Source organism: Mytilus galloprovincialis, chromosome 14, assembly GCF_965363235.1.
Source record: "Mytilus galloprovincialis chromosome 14, xbMytGall1.hap1.1, whole genome shotgun sequence".
NCBI classification, from domain to species: Eukaryota; Metazoa; Mollusca; class Bivalvia; order Mytilida; family Mytilidae; genus Mytilus; species Mytilus galloprovincialis.
In genome coordinates this window covers 39,378,349-39,402,419 of record NC_134851.1, presented here as the reverse complement: position 1 = coordinate 39,402,419, position 24,071 = coordinate 39,378,349, and the positions used below count along the sequence as shown (strand labels likewise).

The 24,071-nt window shown below is 33.2% G+C and overlaps 1 protein-coding gene across 1 annotated transcript; it reads left to right on the top strand.

Annotated features, from left to right (window-relative positions):
- Positions 1–8,556: 8,556 nt before the first annotated feature.
- Positions 8,557–13,538, top strand: LOC143059473 (uncharacterized). The gene is made up of 3 exons (XM_076232978.1): positions 8,557–8,641; positions 10,735–12,800; positions 13,534–13,538. Exons 2-3 carry the CDS (start codon positions 11,129–11,131, stop codon positions 13,536–13,538), a joined length of 1,677 nt encoding a protein of 558 aa, XP_076089093.1. The 5' UTR covers positions 8,557–8,641; positions 10,735–11,128.
- Positions 13,539–24,071: the final 10,533 nt, after the last annotated feature.

Sequence of the window (24,071 nt, the reverse complement as noted above, 5' to 3'; positions counted from 1 at the left end):
AGTAGATATATAATGTTAAGAAAAGAGGGGATCCTGTACACCGCCTAGGGGATCCTGTAGAAAGCCTTATAGCATACACTTGAAAAACAAACAACAGGGGATCCTATAGAACGTCTTATAGTAGATAAATAATGTTGAGAAAACAGGGGATCCTGCAGACCGCCCAGGGGATACTGTAGAACGCCCTATAGTATAAACCTGAACAACAAACAACAGGGGATCATATAGAACATCATATAGTAGATATATAATGTTGAGAAAACAAGGGATCCTGTAGACCGCCTATGGGATCCTGTAGAACGCCCTATAGTATACACTTGAAAAACAAACAACAGGGGATCCGGTAGAATGTTCTCTTAGCCTAGTAGATACATCAAAAACAAACAAAAGGGTATCCTATAGAACGTTCTATAGTTTATATATAATGTTGAGAAAACAGGGGAGCTCACAGACCGACCAAGGGATCCAGTAGAGAGTCCTCTAGTATACACATGATAAATAAACAACAGGGGATTCTATAGAACGTTCTCTTAGATTGGTAGATACATCAAAAACAAACAATAGGATATCCTATAGAACGTTCTATAGTTTATATATAATGTTGAGAAAACAGGGGATCCCACAGACCGACCAAGGGATCCAGTAGAGAGTCTTCTAGTATACACATGATAAACAAACAACAGGGGTTACTGTAGAACGCCCTATAGTATAAACATGAACAACAAACAACAAGGGGCCCTATAGAACGTCATATAGTCGATATATAATGTTGAGAAAACAGGGGCTCCTGTAGACCGCCTAGGAGATCCTGTAGAAAGCCCTATAGTATACACTTGAAAAACAAGCAACAGGGGATCATATAGAACGTCATATAGTAGATATTAATGTTGAGAAAACAAGGGATCCTGTAGACCGCCTATGGGATCCTGTAGAACGCCCTATAGTATACACTTGAAAAACACACAACAGGGGATCCGGTAGAACTTTCTCTTAGCCTAGAAGATACATTCAAAAACAAACAATAGGGTATCCTATAGAACGTTCTATAGTTTATATATAATGTTCAAACAACAGGGGATCTGGAGAACACGCCCTTTAGAATATACATTATAAACAAACAATATGGGATCCTGTATATATTTTTCCCCAAAATTACAGGGCCCATAAAGGGCATAAAATCAGATACAATTGATTTACATAATTGGTAACAACAACAATTATAGAGGCATATACATATATATTTGGAATATAAGCATTGGTCAGAATCAAGCTAAAAACCACATATACATTGTGAATAAAAGAATAATAGAATTACATTATATAATTATGTATTTATTCTCAAATTGTTTACTTGACTTAGTGTCAGTGTTCATACCTGATCTCCTTAATTCAAAACAGTCACCAATATAACAGCCCAGTTTTTCCATAGAGTAACATTTTCTTGGGTCAAGAGCCATAAAAATTTAGAAGATTTATTTAAATTTATAAAAAAATAACAATTGTTAGAAATTTCTTTGAAAAACATATCATCGTCCCTTTGAATTTCATAAAGAGGGCATTCTAATAAAACATGAAGCTCATCTTCAACTTTACCGAATGAGCAATTAGAACAAAGACGATCAGATCTTTCTATATGTTTTTTTGAATATCTGTTTGTCTCAATTTTTAAATGAGCGCTTATTCTTAATTTACAAATTGACTGTCTTTTTTTGAAGTCCTGTAATTCTAAATATTTTTCTTTTTTAAAACAATTTTTTCCCTTTTTCGGAGTTAATGGTTTGATGCTTCAGTTTATTGCAAAATATGAAAGAACTTTTACATAGTTTATTTAGAACATACTGACATAAAAAAACCAATTGATTGGTCAAAATTTGGTAATTCAATCTCTTTCTGAATATAATCTATACTATAGAATACCATGTATTTACATTAGAACTATGTAACTGTATGTTTACAACATATAAATGCATCAAATAATAATCCTTCTTTTAAACGTTCCAGTCTATGACAATATTTTAACATTGATAAAATTATAGTAAAATACATAGGAAATCTACCTATCTCTGACATTACAGCTATATTACTTGACTTTCTGTTTACACCAAGAATATATTTCATAAATTTGGTATGAGCTTTTTCAGAAGAATCCTGACCAAAAACTTGTTCCTATAGAGAACGTTCTATACTATAGTAGATATATAATATTCAGACAACAAGGGATCCTGTAGAACGTCCTTTAGTGTATACATGATAAACAAACAATATAAGGGATCCTATAGAACGTTCTGTAGTAGATATATATATAAGGTTCAGACAACAGGGGATCATGTAGAACGACCAGGGGATCCTGTAGAACGCCCTAACCATGCTAACAGTAGCTTTATTGTAAACAAGTAACAATGGTTCCTATAGAACGTCCAGCTATAGTAGAATGGTCAGACAACAGGGGGTCAGATTACAGATTCGTTTCTTTAAACGCAGACCAGTTTAAACACCCTCTCACACTCCTGTAAAGCCTTAGTACGTGTAACATGTTTAACATGTGTAAGCTACATCTTTTTTCAATTTGCCTACATAAAAATACTCTTTTAAACGGATAATAAAAATATTATTAACTCCATAGTATATCCAAAGCCATGGGACAACGTGCATGTGACATTTGCAGGTCTTTACAACATAATTAAGGCACTGAATACTACTGTTGATCTTATCTATATGAAATGTATCATGTGTATTTTAAAGAGGAATCTGTATATTTATCTTGCCTCCTATACATTTCTAGGAATATGATTGGTTAAAAGCGACCTCGTGGAGACCGTGTATATATTCAATATTAGGTTAGTAGGGAGGCGGGGCTTATTTCAATACACGTTTAGTAGTGAATTTACGACTTAGGCACTGTTTGATTATTTAAAAGTATTGAAAGTTCTGTTTAATATTTTTAGATCAAGGTTATTGAGAATAGATATTTATCGTTTACATTAGTTTTTTAGTGCAGACCAGTTGAAGAAGGTTCTTAAAATTGAACACTTGAACACTTTAATACAGAAACAAGAAGAATAGCAAATAAGACAACTTGAGTCTAAATTTAACAAATTAAGATAGTCGGTAAGATAAATTCGTTACATAGTGGTCACTGACACACTATGTAACTAATAATATTTGCACAATGATATATATGCATGATATATGTAATGCGGTACATTTTCCTTTTTTTTCATGTGATAAAAAAATAAATAAAGCAAATTCACCGTGTTTCATAAAAGTTAATGATTTTGAATCGTTTTTTTTTAATAGTTGTACATGTTGAGAATATTTTATTTTTAGAATAAGTATTTTCAGAATCGTTTATAAATAGCCTATAAATAGAATATGCATAATTCATGAATCGTGACGTAGGGCGGTCTACGGGATCCCTTCTTCCGCTTACCGCTTAGGAAGTTGCATCAATGACCAGAAACTGAAGGAAGGTCTGGAGAGGTTTTCCGAAAGTGTGATCTGGCGGGAAACTAGTTTTCGTAACCCGAACGTCATTTTAAATTTAGAGCTACGATATTGAGTTAAAGTACGTAAACATATTACGTAAACATGCTAAGTCAAGTAACAGTTTTCAAAATTTTCATTTATCGAAAATCCACATTTGCAAAATTATAATTATGGGAGACCCCAATATGTTTTTCTACATTATTAATACAAAAATGGTTTAAAGAATAATTAGTTAACTATCGGAAATCATTTAAAATTATATAATAAATTTTATAAATGCTGAGACTAGCACGGAATCTATAAAGTTTATCTTTATTATATGATTCTGGTCCTGAGATAAATAGATATGTATGTATGTACACAGGTCCATCTACATGTACGTGTGTTGCATGGTGGACCCCCCTTTTTTGTGTGCAAATAACAGTAGTTTATTTATGCCACGGGGGAAAAGGGGGGGGGGGGTAACTTCCTATTATACGGTATACGGGGATGTGCCAAAAATATGATTCATAACTTTGCGAAGCTTAATATAAAAATGACCCTCCTTTTTAATGACATCCTATATTAAAATGCATTTACAGTACGTTTAATATAACTATATATTGATTTGGGGTATCGATCTACCCATCGTATAAATATGCTATTGAGAATCTTACATTATTAATGGTCAATTATTATATTAAGTGAAATCAGAGACATATATTATATGCCCCTGGGTAGCTGGTATATTTATGAATTACGAGTGATGATGAGTAGTGCTTATATAAGCATGGGTCATATTTTAAATATTGTATATAAGTATATAGGTCATTCTTTCTTAAATATTTATATAACTATAGGAATGTTAATATATTAAAATGGGTACGTTTTTTTAGGGAAAAATGGCACACCCTTACCCCAAAAATATCGAAGTTTACCCCCCCCCCCCCACCCCCCCCCCACACCCCCCTTCCATGATTTATTCTGCCTTTTTATTCTCATTTGGAAAAAAAAAAGATCCTTTGGGGGTTGTTGGGGATACGAGGATTCACAGATCTCCCTTTTTCCGATTTTTTTTAATTTTTCATGTAAACGTTTGATTCATTGTGTTGGGATTGGACCCGCCTTTTCAAATGAAATGGCTGGATAAGTACAAGAACGTAACAATTCAGAGGAGTAAAAATAAGTTAATATATTGAAGAATATTTTCCAAGAAAGTTTAAACACAAAATAAAAAAAGAAACTGAAAAGGGGATCTATTCCATTTGCACCTGTCACATGGTAAATACTTATGAACTTTAGTATAAAATTACTTACATTTCAATGTGAATTTGTCACAATTTGGGAAATGCTGTGTATTGTTATAACAATATTAGTATGATTGCCAACGAAACAACTCCCTATCGGAGACCAAATGATGTAGTAGTTAACGACTATATGTCACCGTACAGCCTTCAACAACGAGCAAAATTCATATCGAAGAATAAGCAAATAATTTACCATGATTTGTCATTTTTAGGCCTTTTATTGCTGCAAATCACGGTAAAACAATTCAAACGAGAAAATAAACGGCCTTATTTATGTAAAAAAACTCTGAACGTAAAACAATGATATATAGCAACAAACGACAACAACTGAATTACAGACACATGCAAAAAGATTGTATACAAGTAGCAGATGTTTATTTGGTGTCTTTTGTGTGGTCTCTTTTATCATTGGATGAGATTGTGCTACAAGCGACCAACAAAGATGGCAGCTTACAATGCATAAAATAACTATGGATTATGTTTATGTTTCTATTTTTTTTTTCGGCAAAATAAGAGCAGCTTCTTGTTTGGAATACATTCTCTTAATTGATCTCCGTTATATATATGCATGGATTATTTGCCACTAGACCATCATTCATATCTCCTCTAAAATAACAGTACTATAATGATTTCAAACACACAATTAAAAAACTACTGTAATAACATATGCTTTTAAACCTTTCAGAAGTTATACACACGTCTCCTATTTATTCAACATGTTTAAATTTCAGTGAAGAAAAAAAAAACAAAAAAATTTCCGAATAATGAATAAATAAAGAATATAGAAAGTGAAACTACAATTGAAAACATAATGCAGGGTTCACACATTGCCGATTATTGCTCCCGTTTGAGATCAGACAGCGATACGACACGAAAAGTGAAAAAGTCGGATTAGTATCCTCAATTATCTGGAATGTCCTATTATTGTCTGAACGCAGTCGTTTTAGTTCGTAACAGATTCCTACTTGTCGGGAAGGGTCCGAATAGTTCGACAAAGCAGTTCGACAGTTAGGTGTGTCCCGTAACATTCGGGGAAACTCAGCCGATTTTGTCTAGTCGGATTACAATCGTGCCTATGTCGTGACAGATTCTGCTGTATCGGATCGAATTCTTAACAATGTTCTGTGTATTCGGGACGGTGTCCTGTGGAACGGGAATGATCTGGAGAAGTCCCGACAATAACAGAATACAATACGACTGAGACCAGACAAAGCCGTTTGCAATGCGATAGAGCGGACCGTGATAGGATTACGTTCCGACAGTACCTGATCATTCCGATTATGCCGACAGTTTTCGAACGGATAACTTCCGTCAGCGTCGGTTCACTGTCTTGTCACTATCTGATCTCTGTCGGATTACATTCGGTAGAATCGGGACGCAGTCGTGACAGACTCGGTCGAATTTTACCTGGCGAAAGATACAAATCGAATTTCCATCCACGATTCACAGGATCTTGATCAGACTTTTGACAAATTTTAATCGGGAATGGTCCTGTCAAGGACGGCAGTAAAAATCGTGAATGTGTGACCCCAGCTTAAAGTCCGAAGGCACATAGTTGAAAAAGATGATTTTTTTTATTTGGCAAAGGGTGCCAGGGGTACCCACTCTGTTTTCAAAATATACGTAAGTTTTTGCACTGCACCTTGTCTGTTCTATGAATTCTAACCCTGAGTTTTTTTTCTATCTATTGTATGCCAAGAAATCTTCGCTCAAAATCGGCACCCATTAGCAGATAAAGATATGATTTCATTCAGTGAAATTAATTTATGACCTGCATAAATGTGACCTGCATGATCATGTCGCTAAGAACACGACCATTTAACAAATGGTCCAACCGGCAATCCTCGGGTGACTCCGCTTCTCTCTGGCTTAGATGAGGTACAGAATCGGCTGAGTTGTGACGATTGATATATCCTGCAATCGGCAATCCTCGGGTGACTCCGCTTCTCTCTGGCTTAGATGAGGTACAGAATCGGCTGAGTTGTGACGATTGATATATCCTGCAATCGGCAATCCTCGGGTGACTCCGCTTCTCTCTGGCTTAGATGAGGTACAGAATCGGCTGAGTTGTGACGATTGATATATCCTGCAACCGGCAATCCTCGGGTGACTCCGCTTCTCTCTGGCTTAGATGAGGTACAGAATCGGCTGAGTTGTGACGATTGATATATCCTGCAACCGGCAATCCTCGGGTGACTCCGCTTCTCTCTGGCTTAGATGAGGTACAGAATCGGCTGAGTTTTGACGATTGACAAATGGTCAATATAAATCATCCGTGTAATTTGCTCTATGGATCAGAGACACATTATATGACTCTGATGGGATGTTTGCATGCTCTTTATGACTTTTATGACTTTTATTTTATTTTTTTATTTTTGTTCAACAAATTATTTCGCCTAAAGTTTATTTTTAAATGTTTCTATCAAAGAATCATATGACAACTGGTTTGATTGATCCTTTGTTTACTCAATGACGATATATGCAAATTGTTTCAGGCAAAGATATATCAGAACAAAAGTAATGCATTTGAACTCCAGTCAGAATGCTCATGTGTCCGTATATAGTTATATATATTATATATATATGTTACAAACTTATTCATTATAAAAATAAGGAGATGAGATATGAAGTATCTACCAAATATCAAATAAAGTGGTTGTTAACAATTATAGACAACCGTACTGCCTTCCACAGTTTAAAGTGTTTCGGAACCATTTTTCAATGCATGGGCTTTGGTTTTGAAGTTTTACCAGAAAACCAATATAACGTCAAATATAGTAGTCGTGTAGTAGAGCGTGCTTGCATTGAGAAACGATAGTTCGGGAGCAATTCACCAATCATGACAATCCATTGACTTAAAGTTTTCTGGGGCAGATCCAGGATTTTAGGTAAGGGGGTGAAATCGAAATAAATTAAAAAAAAATTGACGCTTTTTTATTCATAATATTCTCCGATTTTTGGGAGCCCACATTCACTAGCTCCAGCTTAAATTCACCTGGCTTTGATATTGATTATGTTTTCTTGCATTTTGGGAATAAGAAAAAATAATTTAAGATGCTATGTCCAAGAAGGGTGACTTGTATTCTTTTGGACTCGTACCATATGAATAATTACCCGGACCAATCCATTGTGTCATTGTAATACAAAGCTAGGCATGAAATAAACTGATAATATGTACCAGGATTAATATTTCGTATGCCAGTCATGCGTTTCTTTTACAGTTTACAAAAAGACTAATCAATGACGTTGGTATGTAAAAGGTTAAAACAATTTGGAAATTAGCATATATTTGTTTAGGGGCCAGCTGAAGGACGCCTCCGGGTGCGGGAATTTCTCGCTACATTGGAGACCTGTTGGTGACCTTCTGCTGTTGTTTTTTTTTTCTATGGTCGGGTTGTTGTCTCTTTGGCACATTCCCCATTTCCATTCTCAATTTTGAAAAGGCTAAATAGAGAATAAAACAAAAGAAAATCTTCAAGATTCAATTGCATGATGTTCATCCTTTCTGAAGAAGCATTATGTAATTGTTTCGTTTTCATTTTTTTTTTGCGTTCGAATTACATGTAAGTTCCGTTTTGTCGTTTGAATACACCTACTTTGCAGTAAACTGCATGTATTGATTATAGTATAAATATTCCACATAATTATGTTAAACTTTGTAAAGTGATACTAAAAAAACAAAAAACAACACCAAAGATTTAAATACTTTCATCGTTGTCACGTGATTTATATATATAATTTGCATTACTCATGTTACTATAGATTAAATTTCAAAATTAAGTCTCTCATTATGGTTTTGAAATATTTTAAACATTTAAATGTAAAACATTTATGAATGAACAAGGACCGGTCATGGTTTTTAAATGCACGTAAGTAGCAAAAATTAGAAATACGAACACGAAATGTATTTTTTAAACTAAACATCAAAACGGTAACACTTGAAATCAGGTTAAACCTTTAAGACATTCACATTTCTGTTAAGTGCAATTGTCCATGCGCGACAAGATGCATTTTTTTCTTCAGTAAACGAAATTCAAAGTACAAAAACTAAATGGTTTGAGGAGATCGTACATAGCTTTTAACAAAGCCGTCTTGTATGATCCTCTGAAGGTATTTTTTTTCTGTTTTTGAGAGAATACATTTCCAATTTTTCGCATTGTTTGCGGAGATTGATCATTTGTAATTTGTGTCGTAAGATTTTTCAAGGTTTAATTATATAGGAATATAGTACCGTTCGGACTATGTCCTTCTATATATTTCCAGTAAATGATTTATTTGTGAATAATCAGAATACACCATTGAACAACGACACCATTGAACAACGACACCAGCTGAATATTAAAAAAAAACCATATCATTATAAGAGAAGAACTTTTTTCAACATCAGTGACATTAATATAAAAATTTATATTGTTGTGTATTTTAATTGTAAACATATATTTTCATGAAACTGTGAGTACATCAAAAGCTTATTTTTAAAAAATAAAATCCTAACCCTTATAAACATGTCATTCTTGTTTGCTAATTTCAATTCTCAATTTCAATTGTACAAACAATTGATTTTTTTTAAAAGGCGACCTGATATTAATTAGTGAACATGAATTGGTTTCTTTACAATGGGATTATTGAAAGATTAATTTGTATGACCAACATGTTTTATTTCTTCATTTGCTTTGTCTATTAATCAGCTATGTTTTGTTTGTAAAAATATACCATGACCATTCCACAACAATGCGTATTAAAACAAACGAAAGTTTTATATACGTTATTATATAGTTGTAGTATTAAAATGTCATTAGTTTACGATAATCGAATACTTCTTTTTGTAATTTTATAGGGTTGCAAAAGCGTCAATTTACTTACATTTTATAATGGAGCGCGAAATGTGCTTTGGTAAACAATTTTACACCCCAATGAAATTACAAAAAAAAAAGCATTCAAATCAGTAAGTTAAATAACTTTTTTTAATTTGTCTGACATGCATTTTTCGAAACACAATGCACAGTTTGTTCTTTTAAGTATGATTGGTATTAAAACCATATTTAGTTATACGTCTACATCTTCTCTCATATAGACTTCTTGTACTAAATCTTCTCTCATATAGACTTCTTGTACTACATCTTCTCTCATATAGACTTCTTGTACTACATCTTCTCTCATATAGACTTCTCGTACTACATCTTCTTTCATATAGACTTCTTGTACTACATCTTCTCTCATATAGACTTCTTGTACTACATCTTCTCTCATATAGACTTTTTGTACTACATCTTCTCTTCTCTCATATAGACTTCTTGTACTACATCTTCTCTCATATAGACTTCTTGTACCACATCTTCTCTCATATAGACTTCTTGTACTACATCTTCTCTCATATAGACTTCTTGTACTACATCTTCTCTCATATAGACTTCTTGTACTACATCTTCTCTCATATAGACTTCTTGTACTACATCTTCTCTCATATAGACTTCTTGTACTACATCTTCTCTCATATAGACTTCTTGTACCACATCTTCTCTCATATAGACTTCTTGTACTACATCTTCTCTCATATAGACTTCTTGTACTACATCTTCTCTCATATAGACTTCTTGTACCACATCTTCTCTCATATAGACTTCTTGTACTACATCTTTTCTCATATAGACTTCTTGTACTACATCTTCTCTCATATAGACTTCTTGTACCACATCTTCTCTCATATAAACTTCTTGTACTACATCTTCTCTCATATAAACTTCTTGTACTACATCTTCTCTCATATAGACTTCTTGTGAATCAATTGTATCTCAATCTTGTATTTTTTTTTCATCTCCATTCTTGTTTTCATACATATACCTTCGTTCTAGTAGTTGTATCGTCCTGAATATGCATGAAATATTTGCCACTGGACGTTAAGCAACCAACAATCAATCAATCGTCCTAGTAGTGTACCTGTATTTTTTTTATTTTTTTTTAGGTATTTTGCAATCGTTGTCCTGATGACAGCACAACAAGTAATATTACAAACGACAGATAAAGAATGGTATGACCGTTTTCTTAGGACAGGGGAAGCATGCAAAAGTAACACATGTCGACTTGATGATAAAACATGTGAATGTTATCTTACAATAGATCATGCTTTAACTATGATGTATAGAGGAGAAGGTCAACCAGCAGTCTTACTTAAACCAGATAAAGGAAAAGCTGTCAGATTTGACAATGGAGCTCAGTTTGAACGATCACTTGAAGACACGTTCATTCTCGCCGATGGATTTAAGTCACGAATTGTTATTGTTGTCAATGGAAGATTCCCAGGACCTACCATAACAGCTAGGGAAGGCCAAGAGGTGATAGTTCATGTTTGAAATCTGATGCATACAGATAGCACGACAATTCATTGGCATGGGCTGCATCAAAAGAAAAGCCCTTGGTCAGATGGTGTTGCATTTGTTACACAGTGTCCTATTTTACCGGGCCAAAACTATACATACAACTTCAACGCAAAGCCGTTTGGAACCAGTTTTTATCATGCTCATATAGGGGACCAGAGAACAATGGGATTATTTGGTCCACTGATTATACTTCCAACTCCGGACCAACAAGTATCATTGCCACAAGAAGGGGACAAGGTTTTTGTAGCTATTATACAAGATTGGAATCATGATGACGATGAAGATGCTTTGTACCAAAAAATGTTATGGGGTGTATACGACAGCTCTGGAAATCTGGTTGACGAAACCGTAGATCCATCTGGCGCACGATATAGTCGTTTTAAATGTCATTCCGGTCTGATTAATGGCAGAGGACGGTTTTACAGATCGTCGACAGAACACAACGAAGTTCCATTGACACGCTTTGAAGTGGAGCAAAATGAAGACTATCGATTTAGAGTAATAAGTGCCGCCACGTTATATCCGTTTCGAGTTTTTGTTGAGGGACATAGACCAATTTATGTTGAAGCTTCTGACGGATTTGAAATAGATAAAAAGGAAGTAGAATCATTTATAATTCACCCAGGTGAAAGAATTGATTTTTTGTTAAATGCCGACGAGCCCCCTGGTTCATATTTACTAGTTGCGGAGACATTAGAGGTATATTCAGAAAACGAATACCATGCAGCCGAAGCTATAATTCATTATAAAAATGCAGATATAAATCTTAACCCACCAAAGACCGTCCGGCATACATGTGATAGCTCTGGTACTACATGTCGAGTTTTTAATTGTCCGTTTACACAGTTTTCAAGCACACAAAAAATAAAGTGTGTCACTTTTAATGACGTAATTTCAATGGATCCGAATTCAAACACGGATGAAGTCAAGTCAGATGATGTTGTCGAAATGTTTTTCAATTTTGCGTTTCCCGGTGAGAACGGCTACACCCCTGGATCGGTAAACGGACACCAGTTTTTACCACCCACAGTAGCTGCATATGCTCAACCGGACCTGGTTGACTACAATTGTAACGCATGTAACGCATCTACGATATGTGAGTGCACATATGCCGTAACCATTGACAACGATAACAAAGACCGAGTTTATCAGTTTGTTATCACAAATATAGGTGGAGGCGCCGGTTGGTCACACCCAGTTCATTTGCATGGACATTCATTTTACGTCATGAAAATGGTGTTCGCAACTTATGACAGGGACGGCAAACTCATGCCAAATGGTACCCAGGACAACATCGACATTCTTTGTCCTGATAGTAAAAACTTTTGCTCGGACGCAAAATGGAGAAATGAAAGTTGGGCAAATGGAAGACATCCCGATTTAAACTGGATCAATCCTCCTCAAAAAGACACGATTATTATACCCACAGGTGGATACGTTATCATTCGATTCAAGGCTGATAACCCTGGTGTATGGTTTTTTCATTGCCATATTGACCTACATAACACCAATGGTATGGGAATGATAATTAATGAGTCACCAATAAGTCAGCAATCTGTGCCGGACAAGTTTCCAAAGTGTGGTAGCTTTCTAAATAACGGTAAGCTTGCTTTTATTATTGATATATATATTAAAAAAAAGAGAAAATGTGGTATGGTTGCCAATGAGACAACTCTCCACAAGAGACCAAAATAACACAGAATTAAAAGACTATAGGTCACCGTACAGCCTTTAACAATGAGCAAAGTGTAGACAAACCCTATATAAGTGATAATGAACTCATTCGGCTTTCTAATCTAAATGATAGAATATTAAACGACATTGTCTTTATTATTAGTCCAAATGATTTAACTTCTTGTATGGTAATATTTATTTTGTTTGCTATGAATTCCTACACTAAAAGGGAGACGTCTCAGCAAACATTACTAGACCTTAAACAAATTGCCTTACTCATGTTACTAGAGTGAATACATCATACCAACAATTGTATTTGAACTCTTTTTTTTTTGTGTTCTTGGAATCATAATGATTTCTTTTAAATCCTGGCAGCTAAAATGCAAACGTATCAAACAGTTCTGTTAGCAAAGACTTAAAAATGTATCTGAATAGAAAATCATTTCTTTCACTAGGATGAATTAAAAAAAAACATTTGTGATATGACGTATAATGCAGTGTTTTGTACTTCCTCAATTTGTCTTTGAACAATCTATTTTCTTTTCTTAAAATATCCAAACTCAGGGGACCATTTTTAATCCGTTACATTGTACGTATACGCTTTCGCGCGTGCTCAATCGACAGACTATCCGCAAATTTAAAAAAAACCTCTTTGTTTCAACACATGCCCAATTGAACTAACATCTTCCAGTTCTTAATTTCTTTTTTAGAATAAATAAAAACCTTATCAAACATTTTTAACAAACGTAAACCATTTGACAGTATCATCTTATCGTTCCCTTGGGACTGAAAAAACTATCGATACTAAAAATTGACAAAAACAAATTAAGTACAAATGTTACATAGGCACACATACATTCAAAACTAGAACAAAACATTAATTAGGCCTTTCTAAACGGACTTTTATAGTTCGTTCTTATGTTGTACTAATACATCACTGTCCCAGGTTAGGGGTATCCCGCTAAAATGTTTAACCCCGCCACATTCTGTATGTATGTGCCTGTCCCAATTAAGGAGTCTATACTTTAGTTGTTGTCGTTTGTTGGTGTGTTACATATTTGTTTTTCGTTTCTTTTTTGGTACATAATTTAGGCCGTTAGTCTTCTCGTTTGAATTGTTTTACATTTGTCATTTTGGGGCCTTTTATAGCAGACTATGCGGTGTGGGCGTTGCTCTTTGTTGAAGGCCGTACGGTGACCTATAGTTGGTAATGTTTGCATTTTGTCTCTTGTGGAGAGTTCTATCATTGGCAATAATATCCCTTTTTTTATATATGAGATTCAGGTATCTTTAATCTCTTAACTATGAAAATAGTTTGATCATTTTATCTTAAATGTATCTAAATAAATACAACAGTAGTATACTATGTATACTGCTGTTCAAAAGTAATAAATCGATTTATTTGTTTTATTTAATATTATTCATTAAAATTATTTTAAGGTTTGAGAATAGGAACACAATCTATTTGAAAAAAGATAATTTCGGTTTAATTCCCTTTTCTCAGTGTTGTTATTATCTGTGTGATGAAATTATTTAAACAAACGCTATACTGACATGATTGTTACACATGTATCTAATGATGGCATCAAATAAGTCTACAAAAGTGAAATTGGAGAACAATCTCCACAAGTGAACACGTTTTACTGTAGTTGTAAAAGAAACGTATTAATAATTTGTTAATACGTATTAAGAAAATTACCACACAAAGTTGAGAACTAACAAAAATCGATAGACTGGGGAAGTTTCCCAAAAAAGATGCCTATTATTACCAACAACAAAAAAAAGACTGGAGAAATATCTCAAAAGTTATGATAACCGACAAGAAATCACTAGATAGGGGAAATTCCCAAAATAGATGATAACGAAAGAGAAATCAATAGAATTAGAAAATTTCCCCAAATGATGATTACGTTATCGTTGCCATCTTTTTGAGGAAATTTCCCAAGTGTATTGATATGCTATTTGGTTAATATAAAATTTTAGTGATTTTTTTGGGAAATTTCCACAGTCTTTTAAAATCTTTTTGGTTATCAAGTCTGTGGAGAAATTTCCCCATTCTGTTGATTTCTTTTAAGTTTTTCGTCATTTTAGGGAGATTTCGTCATTCTATCGATTTCTTTTTCGTTAACATCTTTCTAGGAAATTTTCAATTCTATTGATTTTTTGTTGGTGATCCTTCTTTTTGGGGAAATTTCCCAAAATATGTTTATCTGATATGATATCAACTTTATGGGGACATTTTCCCAATACTTTTTACATTTTGTAACAATTAAATTCTACTTTTCTTGGACATGTAAAGTAAAACGTGTTAATTTCTTGAAATTGTCCTCCAAGGCCACACTAATTTGATTCCTTGTTCGACGGACCCGCCCGCACCTATTTTTTTCAAAACAGATTTTTTTTATTTTTTTTTACATTCCCGCTTCCCGCATCCGGAAATGAAAATCATGACCATTTCCCGCATCCGGAAATGAAAATCATGACCATTTCCCGCATCCGGAAATGAAAATCATGACCATTTCCCGCACAGTTTATTTTTGTAAATATTATAAAAAGATATCAACATTTGTTTTTAAAATCACAGTCTAACCTGTAAATAACGCTTTTAAACATAAAGCACCCCAACCACACTGTGTATATATCTGTGAGGATATTTGTTTCAGCATGAAACCTATTTATCCAAAGTGGGAGTGCTCCGATATAAATTTATAACAGCGGAAATACATGTAAAGAACAAAAAATTGGTTTCTTTCCCCCTTACTTATATTCAAAAATATATACTATCAAAAAATGTTCGTTTTTAGAATAAAGTACAAAGAACTTCTGAAGGATTTGCCTTCAACTGCAATTATACTGTATGCTGGCGAAACAAAACTATCCATAGCCGCTGCATGTTTATGCACCTGTCCTGATTGTTTCAGGGGCCTGTCGTCTAGCAGTTATCGTTTGTTGATGTTGTTCATTGGCATTTTCCGATTTGGATATATGAATTAGATCGTTGGTTTTCCTGTTCGAATTGTGTACGCTAATAACTTTGGGGTCCTTTATAGCTTGCTGTTTGGTCTGTATCTAAGCCCTGTGTAAAAGGCCGTACTTTGACCTGCGTTTGTTATAATCAGGTTAAGAACAACATATTTACTGATGTAGAAAAGAAAATAGAAATACCAAGGATTTGTATAGTTCTATACAAAACCTTTGAAAACTTAGAATTTTGTACTCAAAAACAACTTTTTCTAAAAGAGGGGTCCACTTATTTTGAATATTATTAAACTGTTAAAGTAAATATGTTAACATGGTTAAAGTCCAGGAGTATTACAAAATTCTTGGACATGTTTTGACCATTTAATACCAGATAGATATATAGTTCTTTCAGAAAATATGAGTCCTTTTGTGCAAACAAATATATTATAACTTATATTGTTCCCTCATAAACATGTAAAAGGAATATTTATAACATTAAGGGGTTGCCCCCAAACTGACTATGACTTGGATGGAGAATTGTCTCATTGTCAGTCACACAGACATAGACCAGATTTAATTATTTCTTGGTGAAAAGGGAAAAAATACTCCAGAAATTAAAGAAATGTCAAAGTACAAGTGATAAATCAAGTTTTAATATTGTCAAAACCTACTATTTTATGTTTACAAAAAAAAAAATATATAATCACTCGCCTTTACTTTTCAAGCTTCGCCTAAAAAAATTGCAAATTAAATATTTTTTTATTAAAATTTTCGAATCGCTCGCTCGCCTCAAATGTTGGAGTCCAAAAATCTGGTGAACAAGAAATTAAATTGGTGTGGCCCAATTTATGTTTTGTATTGTTATTTTATACCATCATCAAATATATGTGTTACAATCATGCCAGTTAAAATATTGTTGGGAGATTTTGTTCATACTAATAGAAAACTTTGGAAAAATAGAATAAAATAGAAATTCTCTTTTTGAAATAGATTGCGTTTGGGTTATTTGAATATTCTTTAAAAAAATCACGATTAGCTATAGGTCTTTCAACATAAAGACGTCCTGGTGTTGTCGATCTCAAAAAATAATTTTACCTAAATATTTTTCCTGTATAATCCATACACAATGTGTCATGTTTTCACAACCTGTAGCTTGATAAAATGCTCGGTGACATATACTTTTTTTAACATATTTTAATGCATAATACTTTTTGGCAAAGTATGAACAAATTCTTCAATTTATAATTGTACTCCCTTTCCTACCCATGTAGTCGTTGTCGCCAATATACAATATAAATATTTTATGAAATTGATTTGACCATGACAGATATTTTCTATTAAAATAGATTTGAAGAAGTATTTCAACTTCAACATAATCTATTGATATTATCTTGTGATAAAAAAAAAACATACACATATACTACAGGTCCACAAATTACCAACTTTTGAGTCTAGGTTTATGATTTTTCAACAGATTACCTTTTTTGTGGTAAGATGTTAAGATGTCGCGGTAGTCAGTCAAATAAAAGCAAGCAAAATAAGTAAAATCAGATGTGTAATCGGTGTAGTTTGAGGGGGAAATCTGTTTTCTGGTCTGATCAAATTCAACACGCATTCATTTTGATTTTGTAGGTGAGGGAAGCGGCGGTACATCATGTTTTAGTGCGACGTCCACCGTGTTCACGCTGATTTTTATTCGCTTAACAGGCATCTTATTTATCCTATGATTGGTCTAAACTCAACAGGCTCTATATCAGAAGGTATACATTGGTATGCTGATGCCCTTTTGTATTTGGGAAAATTATTGTTGGGCACACGAACTCTTGTTTTGTCAATTTGACAAGAAACTTTCGTCTGAAAATATTTCTGAAACTATGATACGTACACAATGAAACTTATAATATCTCTTCACATTTAAGGATTTTTTTTATATTGTATAGTAATAAAATTAATGTTACAAATTTTCTGCACCATATGCGCATTTTGACAATAAGTGTCTCTTCAGTGAAGCTCAAGGTCAAAATATTTGAAAATCAAAAGCGTATGAAAAAGATGACGATCTACAGTATAATCCAAAAAAGAACAAAAAGAAGAGCAAAAGCCGGCCAAGGAATCAGAGCCTTTTAGAACAGTCGTAAAATTTTATTTTCTGCTTGTATTTGTTTTAAACTTTACCAAACACTATTGAAAACTTAATATTGAAATATAAATCTATATCTAAAGCACTGAAAAAAAAAAACGTTTTGAAAATCAGTATGCATGTAATTGTATCATGTATTTTCTAAACTGAATTATAAGAAACTTTATTGTTTGCACATGATATTTAAAATAACGTTTCTCAACTGGTTAGAATTCAATGTTTACGAATTTGCATTATCAACCGATGAGAGTACTACATAAAATTCTTTATTTTTAATTTACAAAATATCCATGTGTAGGGCTTTTCCCCACTTTTTATTGCAATTAGTCAAAACATAGTTCATTGTTCAATATAAAACTAAATAAGACACAAGTTTGAAAACTTTGTAACGTCTTCTACAGATAAAGGCACTGAGTTCCTTTTTTTCAAAACTAAAATAATGTATTACTGTTGCATGTACCAATAAGTACCGATTGCTTTAATTAAACATAAAAGTAAGCATATATTCTTCATTTAAAGATTTAAGTTTTTTTTACATTTATGATCATTTGTATATATGCTTCCCATACTAACGGTTTCATTGTAATATTCCTTTTTAGCTATGAATATATATTTTATTAAAGATTAAACAACAGAACAGATGTTTTATTTTTTATCACTTTGAACCTATCAAAAAGTAAAATCACAAAACTACTGAACCTAGAGGAAAATTAATTCGGAAAGTCCATAATCACATGGAAAAATCAAATAACAAAACACATAAAAAATCGAATGGACAAGAACTGTGATATTCCTGACTTGGTATAGGTATTATCAAATGTAGAAAATGGTGGATTAAACCTGGTTTTATAGCGCTAACCCTTTCACAACCAACTGATGATAAAAGAAAATAAAGGATGTCCTTACTTGAAATTTTTTAAATCAAGAATTTTAAATTGATACTACAAATCAAAAGAACATTAGCTTAGGAACTAAGCATGCTAAAAATATTGATTATGGATTGGTTATGGAGCTCTTTTCGAGATACTAGAGATTTAAGATATGGCGTGAAACGGCTGATACTGACTTTACCTAATATTTGCATTGGTACTATTTGAGTCTCAAATTATAAAGAAAAGAAATCTAGAATCTGCTTTATTTTTAGTAAATGACATTTTATGAGCTACATGTATTGACGCAATATATGAAAAGAAAAATGGGTGTTATGGTGCAAATTATTTGTATCATAGGGAAAACAAACCAAGGAGACCGAACATCTGATACAAATTCAAAAACCTCACTTAAGTACATCCTTAATGCAGACAAATAATCTTTACTACACTAGTGAAATATCCCAGTTCTGTGTGTGTGAGTGTGTGTTTTTTAAAACAACATTTAACTTTTCTTTTCATGGCTACCATTATTGTGCTAAATATGGATTGCATCCATCTAGACTAATCTAACACCTGGAGGACCATGTTGATAGAACATACCAGACAAATTACAAAATGGCTTCAAGATTTTTAGTCATAAGTGGTATAAAGGTTGAAGGACGTGTAAATAAAGGCAAATGTAGTATACCGCTGTTCGAAATTTATAAATCAATTAAGAACAAATCCGGGTTACAAAATAAAATCGAGGGAAACGCATCAAATATAAAAGGAGAACTACGACACAACAGAAACATAACATTAAAATGTTACACCTACAGAAACGAACTATAATGTAACAATGGCTTTTTTCCTGACTTGGTACAGGACATTTTTAAGAAAAAATGGTTGGTCGAACCTGGTTTTGTTGCATGCCAAACCGCCCGCTTTAATGACAATGTTTAAATATAACATTAAAATGACAGCATTACATACCACATGTGAGTGGCTAGGGTTAAAAAAAATGTGTTGTCAACTATATTAAAGCAAAATTTGCCTTCCAGCAACGCCTGTATAGGAAAACCATTTTCATCAGTTGATACGATATTCTAGAGCTTGCCTTTCTTATCACGATTTCCTTGATTGACGTTTTCTTCATACAAGGAAGCTATAAATCGTTGAAGTTGAGACCAGCCCTTCGAAAATTTTACGAACGCTATCACGTGTTGACTGACTGTTAGGATATATACGTTTTTCAGATTGTTCCAACAAACTTATCACTGGGTAAATACTTTCATGAGCCGGACGATTGGTGCCACATGTGGAGGAGGATTTACTTACCCTCCCGGAGCACACCAGTTCACCCCTAGTCTTGGTGAGGTTTGTGTTGCTCAGTTCTTAGTTTTCTATGCTGTGGTTGATGTTCAGCTTTGCACTTGTTTGGCTTAATAACTATTTTGATTTGAGCGTCACTGATGAGTCTTAGACGAAACGCGCGTCTGGCGTATTAAATATAATCCTGGTACCTTTGATAATTATTCAAGACTGCTGTTTTTCGTTTTTGTGTATGCCATGACATTGCCAGTTTCATTTCGATTTCGAAGTTTGAATATTTGGTAACTTTTCGCATCTATTCCATGCCTTGCGGTAGAAATATTTTCTGACAAATTATACAAAATTCAATTATTTCGAAGATACGCCAACTGGAATTTTCTCCTTGCAAATAAAAAATTCTTAGCAAAACGGAAATGATCCCAAGTGATCTAAAAGAGTGTAAAAGATGTAAACTTCAAAAAGGATAATCTATATCTGCAAATTTTTACTAATTGTTAACTTTACCCGTCCTTGTCCTTTTATTTAAACAAACTGACATGAACATAGATATTATTGATTTTGCTCCATTTTTCCGATTGCTATAAGAAAAAGTAAAATGAAATATATTTGTATACTCATTTTATTTAGTTTTAGTTTAATTAATTTTCCAACCACTAAATGACGTGCGCTAAAGAGAACTACTTAATATTTTGCCTCCAATTCCTCCTGTCGGATTAGTACGTATATAGACGACATCTCCTTGGTTCACTACCGCCACGACAATACCTTTGACTGTATGCACATCGGTGATGTCTTCACTATTGGTCAAAATGCTGCCAATAGGATGAGAGTTGACAATTATTTCGGTAAAAGCATAACCATGGTAGTCTATAATTATAGTCCAGGTAAATACGAATATTCCATGGTCTTGTGAAGTAAACAGTCCACTGTGTTTATTGTAAGCTGATCCAACGTTTGTCCTCACAACGTCAAAGATTAGAGTCTGATGACTTCCTGGATTTGTTTCATGAGTGTTCATGTATGCGTAAAAAGCAACCATGTCTACAAAACATGTTATCATTGAAACGATACCTGGTTAATACATTGTCGTAGAAAATTCAATATCCATAATTTTATACTACTTAAAAAAAGTAAATTCGGATAAAATGTAATGTTATTATGCCAAATATATACAAATATACTTTTCTAATGCAGGACAACTTTCAAAATGCCTATATAATTTGGTTCTCTACCTGGCCTCAAGTGATTTGAAGTTCAGCATTTTTAAAATAAAAGTTTTCAAACTCATTTAAAAACCCACTTTAACTTAGTCTCTTTGGAACAAAAACAAAATCAGGACAGTATTCTGAATTTCAATCAATCAGTATGATTTTGTCTGATGATCAGATTTCTATCAGAACAATCTGAAAGTGGTACCAAGACGACATCCAATGCTTCATTTCTTGCCGACATTTGATTGTTTTGATAATTATGCCAAATTGATCTAACCATAATTCCAGATATGTTACGTAATTCGTAATTTTCCAAAAGGTATCAATTTGAACTATGTGTCGCTGATGACGTACTATATCTAACGTAGGACACGCCAAATATCAATTCTTCTAAACTATTTGAATTGGACACAAAAGGTCAGAAATACTGATGAAGTTCTGTATTTTCATTGGACTTTCAATCAATATCACAGTTTTTGCCATCCAATCAATATGATTTTGATCTTCCAGTTATCTATTCCAGAAAGTTTTTTTAACTTCGTTTTAGAAGAAATTATTCTGTTTGAAATTGTCCAATGCGGATTTAACATAGTCTATGGTGGCTATGTTTTTCATCTGATCAAAATAAGATACGGAAACGCAATACATGATTCCGAAACATATGATTACAATTGTTCAAGAAAACTTGGTGAAGGTTAAAATGTTCTTAATAGGAACTATATGTAAACATCATGAACATTTCTGAGGATTGTGTCATCATCTAATGTTCGAAAATGAAAACATAACGTTTGTTTTGGCTTAAATGATGGTATGTTAAAGTTGTTCCATGCATACATTTGTAAGTTGTACAGATAATGAAGTTTTGGAATGGGTATTGGCTATGCTTCGTTTGAATTTAAAAAATACCCAACAGCTTTTGTATAAAGGACAGAAGGTAATTCATATTAACATAGAGAGTAGGTGTTGTAAAATGATGACGACCAAGACTGTGTCATCGTAGAAAATGTTCATCACATAATTATGACAAAATGTGAACCAATTTAAAAAGAAAACCACCAGCCTCGAGCTCACTCAAACTCAAACAATCAACAACAAAAAGAGCAAACAGCAATGGATTAAAGCCAATATAGGGGAATACAGTCTATGTAAGAATTACATAAAAATAAATTGGTGAATACTTAGAATACGTCTTTTTCTGTCCAACATTCTTGCCAGGTTCTCATTCTTTCCATAGCTTATTAAATGTACATGCTTCAACTCATTAGGTACTGCTTTCTTGTCTATAGTAACAGGTGTTTTTGAAACGGTAGCATTCGTATTAGAAAGAACCAAGTCGTTTACTCGAACATTTGTGTTATCTTTCTTATTGTGAGACTTAATGCAATCTCTTTTTATGTCCTCAGTTTGCAATTGTTTACTTTGAATCTGGAGTGACTGTTCTAATATGCGAAATCGGTCATCTTGTTTTAATTCTCGAATCCTAATATTCTGTTCCAATTCACGAATTCGATTATCAAATTCTAATTCACGGATCCTAAATTTCTGCTCCAATTCACGAACTAGATTTTCATATTTCACATGATAATTCACTTTGTCTTCAAACTGACTCTTAATTGTTCTAAGCACAAGACTAAGTATCTTTTGGTCTTCGTTTTCATCGCCGTAGGCTAGCCTGAAGATGAACAATAGAATACTACTAGCAAAGATATGGATCTGTTTGCTGTTTTCTCAATATTCTCGCTAAAACTAGACTGTCAATACAATTTGAGACATGTTCAAATGACAAGGATTTATAGATAACACCAAGTCGAACCAGTTTATCGTTTAGACTATTATAGGTAGTGACATTTGAAATGGTAGATTATAAAATATGCACCAAAAAAATCTTTATATAGGTGAACAATTGTTTTCTCTCGTCATAATACTAAGGCTTTTCTACCTCAGGAATAGATTACTTTAGCTGTATTTGGCAAAACTTCGAGGAATTTTGGTCCTCTAAGCGCTTCAACTTCGTATTTTTTTTTGGCCATCAACTTTTTGGGATTCGAGCGTCACTGATGAGTCTTTTGTAGACGAGACGCGCGTCTGGCGTTAATATAAAAAAATAATCTTGGTATCTATGATGAGGTTATTAACAAGATGGTCTTACAACAATTTTATGTTATAATTTGCTCAATCACATTTTTTTATGTAGGGTTTTTTTATGTGTTTTTGTTTAGTTTTTTGTCTTCTTTTATTTTAGTACACAATTTTATGATTGGAAAACAAATGAAAAGCCAAAATGAAGACAATAACCAGGGACTACCACTCAACTACCACCCAAACTAAATTATAGTCTGCGTACGGATCTCTAAAAGTGCATAAAGTTCATTGTGTTTTGCCGTTACAAAATTGATTGTGTTCAGCATTTTAATATTAAGACACCGAATCATTTTGATTATTCGTACTAAATTCAGTTCACTTGAGCTTATTGTATTTGGAAGGCAATTATAAATATTTTATAATTGTGTCATATTTGAAGTACATATAGTTCCTTAATCCTATTAATTGTTAATGAATATGACCCTCTTAAACAATTATTTGCAATACAAATGCCTATTGATTTGAAAGACAATTTGAGGAATTGTATGCATAAAGAGGACATAAAAAGCAAAATAAATTTGATATAATCATGCATTCCTTTATACTTTCCATTGTGTATAAGCAAGGTTTTACATATACGTTGCTTTTGAATTTTTTTATATGGTGCATAG